Source organism: Danaus plexippus, chromosome 6 (genome assembly GCF_018135715.1).
Source record: "Danaus plexippus chromosome 6, MEX_DaPlex, whole genome shotgun sequence".
NCBI lineage: Eukaryota > Metazoa > Arthropoda > Insecta > Lepidoptera > Nymphalidae > Danaus > Danaus plexippus.
Genome location: NC_083540.1, coordinates 2,190,164 through 2,203,979, shown reverse-complemented (window position 1 = coordinate 2,203,979; position 13,816 = coordinate 2,190,164). Strand labels below are relative to the sequence as shown.

The following is a 13,816-nucleotide window of genomic DNA, read 5'->3' as shown; positions in this document are numbered from 1 at the left end:
TCGTGAGCCTTACCTATAAGACTGAGGAGTTTGGGTGGCAGTGGCTGTTCTTCTGTCTTCTAGTTGCGTCCCAAAAGAAAACGATCCAATTTTACTATTTTGCGCAATTGAGGAAGGAATAATATTAGAGTTAAGTGTTCTCCCAGCACTAACACCCTGCGATCCATGGTAACCGTCCCTATCTTTTTGAACTTGTCCAATAGTTGATGGTTGTCCTCTGTATACCCTTTGCTGCCTATCATTCTCAATTTCTTCCACAGGAGGTAAGTCATCTACTTCTGCATATAACTGTTGTTGCTGTAAATTTTTAAAGACAATAACATTAGAACTGCCGTAGTGGAACAACATAATTAAAACTATTTAATGTTTGACTTCTAATTTAAATATCAATAGAACCGATTTAATACTTTTTCATATTCTTGTCGGTTGAATTTTGGTTGCCCTCTTGAAGTAATAACTGGATTGGGCTGTGCTCTGGACGGAGGAGGTGGAGGTGGATTTCTTCGAGATGTAGGAGGTGGAGGCTGTCTTTCGTTTAGCCGTTCGTAATCGTCAGCTATGACGGCACCGGTGGCGTCGCAGCCTACGTTACGCGGCCAATCACATGTTTGGAGCTCGTGACTGAAATTTAACAATAAAAATTAAAAAACAAACTGTTTATAAAAAAGAATATAAAACTAACTCCTTATTTTTCCGAACCTACCTGTACATGAGGCCACCAGTGCAAGATTCTAGTAAAGCACCGCCGAAAACGCAAACATAGTACAACGTGCAGTCGGTGGGATGCGAATAATACCCAAATTCTTCGGGGCAGTCGAAGTCAACTTCTCTCTTCACGCTGGCCGCCACGGGAACGCTCCTGATAGGAGAGCGCTGCCGCGAGCGCTCCGCTCCAAGACATTCTGCTATAATCAAAGAATGAGTAAAGTAGAAAATTATATTAAAAGTGTAAGGCAATAAAAATCTAAAAGGCTTCAACAAATTTATTGCATAAACAAGTAAACTCGAAATCATGATCGTGCACTTAATGTACGCGCTTAATAATATTTAACTATTCGGAACAATTGCATGAAAGACCTTGTATTTAATCAAGTACTCTAAAATAAAACCGACCCCGTTTCAACGATAGTTTTAATCTCTTTTAACGCCGTTAAAAAAGGATGTCTTTTTGAATCCATTGTGTTTTTAATGACTGCGTACGTAGGAATTATTTTTCTTTGTGCTTTTATTCAAATAGCTTCCAATCAATTTTTTATATCCGTTCTAGACTATGTATAACGACTAAGCTAATAATTACAACCCATGTTAATTACTTGTGTAATTTCTTTAATCTCACAATGAATAATATGTCATTTTGGACAACTTATCGTTTGTTACGACCACGCGCTATGTGGGATTTGGAACAGCAGTCGACTCACGCGTAAATTTAGTTTAATGTGTTTTTCTCACATTTAAAACAGATTAATATCTAATGAAAGAGCTTTTCTATGTGATTTCATATTTTGCTAACTTAATCCTTTACACGTTATGTTACAAATTAATAGACGATTCATCTTCTCATATATGATATGAATATATAAATCTCTTTCGAAACTTCTCTCGGATATTTGTACGCAGATTGACCGTATATATGTATCTTAAATATTTATATATACTATGAAATATATACAAATATTTTGAAACATGTCATTTATATGTAGTTTTTTAATTAATTGCTTTAGAAAATAATCATTATAAACAAAACATCCAGCGATTAAATTTTAGCAAATGTCGCAATTAAAAATTACGAAATATCACAATAACAAAGACATACCCCTTAACAATAGTTAATAGTATTAGTTGAACAAAGACAAATTTTCCCATGAAACAAAATAACATAAAACAATTCACCGTGTCAATATATATACGCTTTTTATAAAAAAAATGAAACATAATACGGTAATTTATTTAAGGGCCTCTAATACCGATATTCAACCTTCCAATATGTCATGCATATAAAAAACAAAAATCTTTATGTCATAACGGTTTTTTTAAAACATTTATGTGTTTTTTTTTAGTTGTTATAAAAACTAAAATATTCTCTATGATATAAATTGAATACTTATTTTCTTATATGGTTAACTACAATAATATATAAATGCATATACAACATTTATGATGTAAGTTCTTAAAACAATGCGTGGCCACCAATGCCATATGTATCATACAATTTGAAAAACCATAATGATAGCTTGTTACGGCAAATGACCAGTGATTTGAAATCGTTGCAAACAGTTTCGAAACTCCTTCATGGGATTAAAGGCTTTTCTTACGTTTCCAAGCAACAAAGCTTTGTATGTATTGCTAATAATATATGATAATTTCCCAAATAATATTCATGTATTTTATTCCACAGAAGTAGTCTGATTACCACTCGGAGCTGATTTGCTTATGCCATTCTCAAAAAAAAAACCTCATTGTCGTCTTGCATCTCAATGTAAGTGTAAAAGCATGTTTCTATTTAAAGCATATGCGTAGGTGAAGAATATAAGTATGTATTTACTAAATAATTTGCATTACCGACGAGATTCTAGTCATTTACACCCACAACCATAAATTTTATCAGGAATGAATGCAGAAGAAGCATAAAATTTTTACGTTAATTGGTCATTACTAAGTCTTACAAAGCGCTGTTTATGCCAACACTACTGCTACTTATATGTACATACATATTTATACGTATCGGTTGTTTACAGGTTTGTTGTTCTTAAATTTTTATTTTATTTATGGAATTCTCGATTTTTATTAATTGTTTTGCAAAATCCGAAATTCATGTACGTTTATATATACATATATATTTGTATTTTTGATTAAAAACTGAAATTTTTCCTAAAGGTCGAACATATGTGTAATTTAAAAGTTATCTAGTTTAGATGCATTCCAAAGGGTCTCTCAATATTCAAATAGTTGCTCCATCTGCAATAATAGCTGCCTGTTCGTAGTTAGCTCCCACATTACATGCATCCTTGATATAATCACAAACTAACAATAACAATAGTGTGGGCGGTAACTGTAATGGATTGCAAACCAATTAAAACTTATCCGCTTCTTTTGTAACACGTTTTGTTTTTAATTTTAATTTCTCTTGATTGGCTTTAAAGTTTAAACGATTATTTTTATATTGAACGTGTATAAATGTGTATACTTCAAAATAGTCTATAGTGTCATATTTTAGGAGCATTGGTACAAAACGTGGCATTCACTGGAAACAACGATAGATAAAATTGTTCACATTAAAAATAATATTAATGAATCCAAAAAAAGTTTTAAAAATTGTTTAAAAATCTTAATAAATGTTTTCTACGTACAAGTATATGTAGATTACTTATTAGTTTATATGAGCCCTAAGGTTAAATATAATTTCAGACGAAATTGCACAGTAAAGTTAAAGTTTGATATAGATCACTTGAAACCTGTAAGCCTTGGCATTTAGTTATCTCATAATAGTAGGTACTTTGAAGTGGGAGGAAGTTGAGAATTGTTAAACCTTCAGCAAGAAATTATTATATTTACTGAGTTCCTTTGAGTTCAAGCTCTTTATACTATAAGTTGCTCCACTTATTTCAGACTACGTAACAAAAGCTTTGTTGATAAATTCGCAAATTATATTGGCTATTATTATTGTTTTTTGAAAATTATAAAAATTAGGTTGGATAATGTACACACGGTAATGATCAGGAATTGGACATAGCCTAATGTGGAAACATCTATTGAAATTATTAAATCCTTTGCGTTTTACATACACAGCACCGCATCCATTGGTAGAGACACATTTTTAAAATGATTACATTGAACAATAACACTAAATACTTCCACTTCGTACTGACATAAGGGAGTGAACCTCACGATCTTGTATATAACGAAACTTCGAAGTTGAAACAATAGCGTAACATAATTTATAAAGTATGAGAAGGCGATTTTATCAAAATCCTTGAGTTATAAAATAAAAATCCTTTCACCATATAATGTGTCAATCATACGTTTCAAATTGAATGTTAAATATAACCCTTAATTTCCGCAGTTAAAACATTCTTTACTTGTTTTTAAAAAATTAAATAGACCTTTTGTTTAATCTTCTAATTTGCACCCAAAAGAATCGACTCGTTGACGATATTAATTATTTAATAAAACAGGAAAATCACGCAATAATTTGCAAAACTTTGATGACCTTCGGTATTTTTTCACATATTGCTTAAGAGATGTACACGCGACCCGTCTTGTTGAATTTAATCCGGCTTAATCGGTTAGTCATTCTTTCGCAACTTTCCATGATGTGTTTTGACCATGAAATCATCGATATTTTTCTCATTATAGTTTATTACAAAAAAGAAATATTTGAAATTTGACCTTCCCTCAAGTTCAACATCATATTAATAATTCATTTATATTTTCCTTGTATCTTCAAACGCACTAGCTTTGTTAATAGTTGTGCAATCATTAATTGTCCACATTTCTGGGCGTGGCAGAAAGCCATGATAATAGAGCAAATAAACACAAGTCGTGATACTATTAAGTACCCTATCTTTCATCTTTATGCTAAAGCAACAGTCTAACTGTGGGAAAAATTTGAATTTGAATGGCCACTGAGGCAAAATAACTCCAAAGCATTACTGTATTGCTATGGTCATTGTTACATGTGCAAACTGGCAACTCTAAGTACAGCCACAAATTGCTGTCAGTTATACAGTTTCGCAATATCATGAGACAAGTGGGCGCAACGCTGGACCTGAAACCCTTGAATTGTGACCAAGTGTTGCAAGTTGCTATATATTTTAACAATTGCAATTTATAGACAGTAGGTCATTTAAAAGGTAAATTGAATGCAATGTGAAAATTCTCGAAATTATTCAGTAAGCTTTGCAAAGCTCATGTCCGTATCCAACGTGCCTTAACATGCGCTTGTGTTGTAATACTAAATACCACCAGTTTCCAAGTATTTCATTGATTTGTAGGTAAATAATCTTATTAAACAATTTAGGCATATATTTATTTATATACGTGAAAAATTTTGAAAAGGTAACTTATAACTCTTAAACTAGTAAAAAAACTTTGCAAATGATTTACAAGTATAGTAAACATGAAATATATCTTCACAAAGCCGAGAAAAAGTTTCTAATCCGGATATAGAAAGGGTTTATAGCTTAAGTGGTGCCACACAATAACAAACCAAAGTATCTTATCCGCTATCCACTGTAAAGTAGGCTAGTTTACGAAATTTACTAATTACTGATAAAACAGCATTGTTAAATGAAAATGGATTTGCGAAATCCAGTTTGAATTAGTAAATTGCCAGATATTCACCGTACAATTGCACCTAACCAGTTATAAGTTATTTAACTGTATCGTGAGCCATCAATCCATTAAATTCGAATGCTTAGAATGAGAGGGAAAGAATTTAAAGCACAGATAGCGAGATAATCCGTATTCAATCACTCTAATTAGAATACAGTGGTTAACTGTCACGAACTTAAAACGTGACCTGTTTGGATATACGAGAGAAATGTAACACTTTCGACTTATATAAAAACAGGGCCGATAGATACAATGAAAATAGTATTACGTTAGCATACTTAAATTTAAACATGTTTATTTTTTTAATAAATAAATTTAAGGAAAGGTTAATTTACAACATAATATAAATTACCTATTTCTTTAAATCTAATATGTCATTGAATACTTGACTCTACTAGAACGTCCGTATTGTTATTTTTTGTTTGTAAATATAAATAAGATAGTAACGTAAACAGCCATACGTTAGTTCATCTTTGTTAAAAACTGGTTGAAGTCTATGTTTTTTGTGTCATATTTTCTGACTGTTGTATTATGTCATCGAGTAGACATTGTTACCTCGTCACAAATCCTATCTATTTAGATACAGACATCCAACCTTCAATAAGGCAATAAGTTTTTTCACAGTCATTACAGCATTTGTACGGGGCTCTTGATTAGTTTTAACATAAGATTATGTCATATATGTCATGAGGAACTTAGTTTATCGTTAGCGGAGATTAGTTTGAGTAGCAATAAAGTCTGAAACATGTAGTTAATTCTGACTATTACTATGACATTAAACACATGTGTGAATAAACTAGAATAATTTATTTGATAAATACGCTTTAGATGTTTGTTTGTTTGTAACCATTATTAAGAAATAAAAAACATAAATTGTCCATGAAAATAAATAAATTACAATCGTTAATAAATAGTGACTTTTCAATTAAAGTGTTTAAAAAAATTTGTAAGATTCGTATAATTGTGTTTTTAACATTAAATCCTTTTTAAGGTTAACACCTGCATTTAAATTTTTATAAAAAATATGAAATGAGCAATACCTCGTCATGAGCAGAATTAGAAGTAACAATCATGAGAAAATCGAAATATAGACACATATATATATATATACATAAATATATATATATGTAAATATAATATAAAACTACCGAAAGCGAGGTAATTCCTGTTTAATTAAATATTTTACGTTACAATACATTTCGTATTGATGTTAGGTCAGTGTGACGTCACCTGACCTGACCCAGCCCGTCATGGCAGTGTTCTTCATCTTGTGCACAGTCTGTAATCTGACCTTTAATCCGTTTAGGCTATTAGCTTGTTTCTTGTATATTACATTACATCATTTATATTGTATTGAAAACTCTTTTGCTTCTTGATCGATTATTCTGTTATATTAACTATCCATTTTTTTTAAGTGTTTGTTATAATTATCAACTCACACAAGCTCACGGTTTATGTTCTATCATGAATTATTTTATATAAAGAAATAATCGTGATTTTAATAACACATACAGAATAAAAAAAAATACCGACACGTTCATACTTTTATAGGAAGTAGTACCTTTGACCTCTTGGCTAAATAATTCTAAAGGTCACGTCAATCAATCTCGCAAAAGTTTGTAATTTATAACAATACTTTGACCTGTTGCAAAACTACTTATTTCTTAGCTTTAAAAGAAAATGTAAGAACGTTAACATAAAGTATGTTTAATTTATAAAAACAAAATTAATATTAATATTGCTTCAATTTTTGAAATAAAAAGATGCTTTAGATCCTTTATTTTCTTAAAAAGAATAGCAAACAAACTTTTTTGTTAATACCTACATATTAAAAACTGGATAATACAACAATAATTTCGTCAAATAATAATACAAAGACATATTCTATACAAATACCTCTACATAGCTCAGTATAATATTCACACTTGAATTTGGCGATATCCAAAAAGAAACGCCAGTAACAAAAGGACAGAGAGATAGAAAGAGAATAAGAGAGATACGTATTATATACTGTAATATACTATAGTGTGTATTGACACTTATCTAATTACATTTCATAACTTGTCACCCGCAAAATGGCTTACACTGTACAGCCATATCGAAAACATGCATTCGAAAATTTTAACCGGACTTCGAAAGTTACGTGTACTATAATTGTATAAATCTTGTAAAAAAACCTAATAGAACCAATATTTATTAAGACTTAAAAATTATTTTCAATACATAATAATTGCATAACAGCAGCATAATACATAGAAGTGTTGAAATACAATAACGCTAATGACAATAGTAAATTACTTTATAAGCACTGTCGAATCATTATATATACATAATAAGACACTTCGATAAATCATTTAGGACCTTGAGACCGAACTGCCACAGTAAATGGGTGCTACAAATCGGATTACGACACACAGTACTTAATTAAAGTTTTTGATAAGTAGTCATTTGGTTTAGTATTATTACGATCTGCGACTGCTTGATCTCTGTATATATAATAAATAAGCTATAAATAAATAAATACTCCTTTATACGTTGCATATATTGTTCCATTGCAAGATTTTCTTCAAATCTACACTTTATATTGAATTACCTGAAACAAAAAAAATTACATCAATAAAAAGTTTAGCGAACGTTTCTTAGAATAATAATTATCAATTGAGTAAAATATAGTTATTTAAGAAAATAAAAAGAATATTTTAAATGCAACATTTTGGCATTAATGATTATAATTTTTAAAATTACAATAAACTTCCCAGTAGTCGAGAGAAGTAATAAATATATATTTATGTTATTTATCGCTGTTATGTTAGTTCGCGGTTCACTGATTGAATCAATTCATCAGTATTATCTATTAATAACGTGGAACAATTTTCATGTATAACAAAATTTCTTAACGTACGTTAAGATTTATTGCTATATTCACAAATGACCGTCTCACGATCTGAGTCTGCGCGTGCGCAGCTTAACTCAGAAGTTATTATTTACTGTTTATTTCACACTAAAATTATATGTTAATATAAAATGTGCAATTATATACAACTTGCACGAGGGGGTACATAGTTCATAATAAATATTGAGGCATCAAAACATATACAATTGCTCATCATGAAGAAATCGTAGAAAATATTTCTCACAGTAAAACTAAAGTCAAATGAACCTATTTCTACTTCCACTGCATCCGTAACGTGGCGTAACAGTGATGATATACGCTTTCATTGTACTGATGTAACATATAAGAAATTATGTCTATTTATTACATGATTAAATAAAATTGTAATCACGCGCCTTGATAAACCGTTCCGCCCAACTGCAAGGTAATTTCGCTGATGTGTGTTATATAATACAATAGTATAGGTAATTAAGTCCATACAATGTAAAATTTTTCAGTAATTAATACGAAATTCTTAACTAACTATTCCGAATTGCTTCAAGGAATTGTTACATTCTGCATTTCCCGTTTTAAACTATAACTATGAGCAAAGAGTTAAAAACAAAAATGTGGAAGTAACATAATAAATTCATGAGCTCTTATTTAATTTGAAAGGATAATTTGTATCTAGGGATATCAATTATAATTAGTATATTTTACCAAAGGTACGTAATTTTTAATTATATAATATTTTCCTGTATCGAAAGTAGGTTAGATAAGAAATAAGGTTGATATTATCAAGCCTTTATAGGTTATAGCAGCTTAACTGTTATGTGATCACCTGATAAGACCCTTACTTATACTTGCAGCACGACTCTGGCGCAAGAAATTGTCTCGCTCGTGTTGCTTACTTGCATGCTTTGAAGTACAAGATAATATTTAAGTATTACGTGATTTTTTTTACATTCTTAAACCTTTGAATATTGAATATAACAAGGACGATTAAACATAACAAAGCTTTAGTATTAAAATGCTGAAGTCAATAAAACCGGTAAATTGTTAAATGTTATTTCAAAAGAACACGTATATAATTGAACTGATTTATGACACTTCGGTAACTATATTATATTAAACTAGTTACGTATTGTTCCGTTGCATAAGCGCAGATTATTGTGGGCTCATTACGTTGTTATAAAAAACAAACTATAGAATTTATGTTAAGACGAATTTGTAACGGTCTCATCGTGTAAGTAACCTCATTAAAACGTCATATTCCTTTATAATTTAAGATACAAGTACTTTCAATCTAAGGTATTGTTTCATTTATCAAACATCTGAACATTAACACATGCTCGTAAATATCTTATCTTTTGTCACACACAAGTTGATACGCCTACTTTTGTTATACCAAAATCAGTCTTATTCATTTGTAATACGAGATATCGAGCAACTAACGCTAAGATCGATGATACATACATGTATAAATCAGCGTGAAAATATCGCTATAGATTTAGATTGCAATTGAGAAACACATGTTGAGTCGTAACAACTTCAAAGATTTTATCCCGTCCGAAGAAGGCAAGAGACATGACGCCGATTAATTCCACAAGATAGCATATGTAAAGAAAAGAATTGAAGCTAAAACATTACACTTAGATTGCTATTCATAATCCTACGATACTAAAATTCAATATGATCACTAAAATCTGATCGCCGACAACACCGTTTGCAATTATTTCACAATATAATAAAGATAAATTTGCTGTAATCGATATTTTAGATCTAATATCTAAGGTCACAAATCACCGATCTCTTTTATCACCTTCATTCATATTATATCTGTCATTCCAGATTATGACTTGATAAATGATTTTAAAAAGTCACTTCAGGATTATGTCGACAAGGAAAGTGTTTCAAACTGGATTAAAACTCCTACATGTATATGAATAGACTTTTAACACCTTCGTGTTCTTGAACCTTATAGTTAAAACAAACAAATCTTTTGTTATTTTTTGAGATGTCCGCTTTAAAAATATATAATCCAATCTCAGTAACGCCTCGTTACTCTTTCAATAATTTAAAATTATTTCGTAATTAAATTCAATTTTATAATATAGTGTGCATTCAGCCTTTGTAATAATTAGTTCACCTTTCGTATGACAAAATTTGGTTCTCAATATTTAAGTATTAAACCAGGATGACAGTCACTATCGAACGATCATAAAAGAAAATGTTGTTTCATAATTTTTTCCTATATTACAAACTAGTCAACTTTCGCTGACGGTCAATGCCATCGGATGGTTCTCGTTTCACATTACCTTTAGATGTGGAAATTTAATATAACTCGTTTTATTAAATGACACCGACCTTTCATATCAATAAGCTCACGTCAACGTCATTCTAGTTAACAATTTTGAATATATACCGGAAGTGTATTTGATTTCCAAGGCTTTAACTATTATTTATTCATCCAATAAAGTTATTATGGTCACTTGTAAACATTACGTTAAAGGAAAAAACTTATTCGAATATGACGTCAAATTCGAAACAATGATACAAATGACGTAAATTTTCAAATCAATGTTACATATGACGTAACACGTAATCCTAGATGTCGAAAGGACGTAATACCGTTTTGTATTCCACACAATCCCATACTTTCACTACAATAGAGGCGATGAAGACGTGAACTGAAACCGATATTAAGTAGGGCGAGACCATTGCACGGACAATGGAACCAGCACAGGAATTCGGAAATATTGAAAAGAATTACCAGATATTGTTATATATTAGACAAATGTGGAGATTAATGAATTATTAATAGCTAATAGATTATTACCACAATAATTGGTCGCTTTATAAGATTGGGTGTAAAAAACGGAAATACTCCAAAAATAAAACCATGAAAAATATCTTTGTTATAAATCCTACTCGATGAACTTATTCGTTAAAGTTAATAAATAAATTATTTCATAAAATAAATTCTGATTTAGACGTGGACGTCTCAAACAACAGAAAAAATAAAAACAACCTAATAAGAAGTTGCATACAAGCCTCTTCAATCATTTTAAGATGCATTAAGTTATTTTATAACTATATTAAGAAATCACACCTAATTAAGTATTAGCTGTATAATCTGTGACACAAAAATAAGAGCATTGATATAATTGTATCGTACGTTGTTAAGAATAGTAAGTTAAAAGTGAATACATTTATTACATAATTGAATAGATTTACAAATCCATCTAATCACGTACTCCAATTCTGTCGTCCTTCCGTCGGTCTGCTTTCTCTACGCGTGAGTGCAATAACAAAACGCTGAAGTTGCGTGCTCTAATTACGTAACGCTAGTAACACTGCCCTTCGTGTTTTACAAGGATTTTATCATTGAAAACTAAACCCATTTGACTATTCTATATATGAATAGGATAGAGAGTTTGTTACACTCAATGTTATTGCCATTAGTATATATATATATATATATATATATATATATATATATTTCGGATTGCGTTTGGTTGTTAGCGCTTAGGGTTTTGATAGCTAATCAATATGTGTGTATTGGATCTATTCTTGAAATATCAATTCCCTTGAGAGTCTCAAAAGTTAATGTAAAGGGTTGGACCTCAACCTAGAACGTCATGGCAGGCGTGGTAAAGAAATATTAAACCTGGCAACCTTACCGGAATTACTTCTTGGGACGGAATTTGACAAAACGATTCGAAAGACAATTTTACCTTAAATTTTTACATAAAAATATTAATAATTAATTTTAATAAATAATTTAGAAGCTCCATATAGAGTATTTATGGAAACCCTACCATATTTCTCTTACAGTCTAAATAACTGTGTCGGCAATTTAATTGTAGAGCACTAAGACAGTTACTGTGACCGATTAATATGTGATGTAAGAAAGTTATAGTAACTTTATGAACACATAATGAGATATTTTCCGATTTGATATCAATATTTATAATCAATACATACATAAATTTATTTATAATTTAATTTATGATTAATATTATGTTTGGTAAATTATACATTTTTATTACGATTAAAATTCTCTTAAAATTTTACATAAATTCCTTATAAGTCTCTCAAAACCCATTTATTTAAATTATAAAGTCTTAATTTATAAAAAAAAAATTAACCATAAATAATAACTAAATATATGTTAGGTGACGCAATACTTACACAACAATGAAACCTTACAGATTATACCCTTATAACGTTTAATAAACAGATCTTACGTAAATAAGCGTACCACTTTAAACTGTTTCCTAGACACACAGTTACCATGTAATTCGTATCGTCGGCCGAATGTCTACCAATTTGCGTCACGGTCTTAATTATATGCAAATATTCACGACTGTGAAAATACTTACAAAATACATGAATTCTCATTACTAGCTAATAAAAATAATCTGTTTTCTAATATAAATAGAAAATATATAAGTGATCAATAATTATTAAATGAATCCAACCATTACATACATTTTTCTTGCAAGTTACATTTTATCAAAAGTAGGTTGAAGTACTGACAAGTGTTTGACGACCAACTAGCAACGTGTTTTTTATGGATATCACTCGGCAAAAATCCTTATAAGAGCAACGTTTTCATAGCAGCCTATACGAGCATGAAGCCATGTCTTGCCCAATACATTCCTCGTTTCTTTGGCAAAAATTACACATATGGCAAAAAGCACCAATCATTCGCGTTTCTTTTTTTTTTGTAAATTTTTATAACACTCATTATAAGACCTTCTAAATTTGTGAAACCTTGATCCATATTTATAATTTATAAAATCTATGAAGAAATAATTTTAAACAATGCGAACGCATTTACCTAATTAACATATAACCAAGTAAAAGACTCAATTCATGTATCATATCTGAACCAAAATAATTCTTAATTTATTAAATTATGTATTGTAACACCATTTTTACTGATTCATGGATTGGCAAATTCATTTTAAACTTCTAACCTCAAAATCTAACCTTGAGACAGTGATATACGTGAGAAGTTAACGATACTACCCACGTTAATGCAAATACCTACCTACTTTAACAATAAGATATTATTTCTTTGCGAGATATAACTTTTTACAATCTATAAAATCCGCTCTTAGTTGCGACACTTTACGTTCACTTTACTACAACAACAATAATAAATTATAACAACAATTTCACTACTTACTTTTAATAAATAACTTGGATTTTTGATTACAACATTGCTTTGTTTATTTAATGTCGTATTTATCTTTGTTAATTTTAAAGTAATAATATAGAACGATATGTTATACATTCCTGAACGAACGTTTTTATTCAAAAAGTTTCACAAACTTAATGTAATCTTACCAAACTTTACACACGATTGAACTGGATAATGTAGTAATCGGAATACATTAGAACTATCGCACCCTACGGTACACTTGTACGGAAGTTACCCAAACAACGTTTAAAAACAGTATGCTATGTCATAACAAATCCGGACTGTCTAGATTTTTTTTCATGTTTTAAAATTTGAAATGTTAAATTAACTACATAGTCTTGTATTTTTGTTTTATGTTTACATAATTATTTATTTAATGAAATCATAAATAATTTTACGCA

The 13,816-nt window shown here is 30.0% G+C and overlaps 1 protein-coding gene across 5 annotated transcripts in view; it reads right to left on the bottom strand.

The window, feature by feature from the left end:
* Positions 1-13,816, bottom strand: part of LOC116779016 (uncharacterized) — a 53,577-nt gene that overhangs the window by 11,050 nt on the left and 28,711 nt on the right. For 4 of the 5 annotated variants that reach the window (XM_061529718.1, XM_032673147.2, XM_032673151.2 and 1 more), the window contains exons 2-4: positions 704-905; positions 408-621; positions 14-297 (exon numbers count right to left, since the gene is read on the bottom strand). In XM_061529718.1, coding sequence (XP_061385702.1) covers positions 14-297; positions 408-621; positions 704-905 — 700 coding nt within the window. The remainder of the gene's footprint in view (positions 1-13; positions 298-407; positions 622-703; positions 906-13,816) is intronic. The other variant, XM_032673149.2, reaches the window with a different exon arrangement.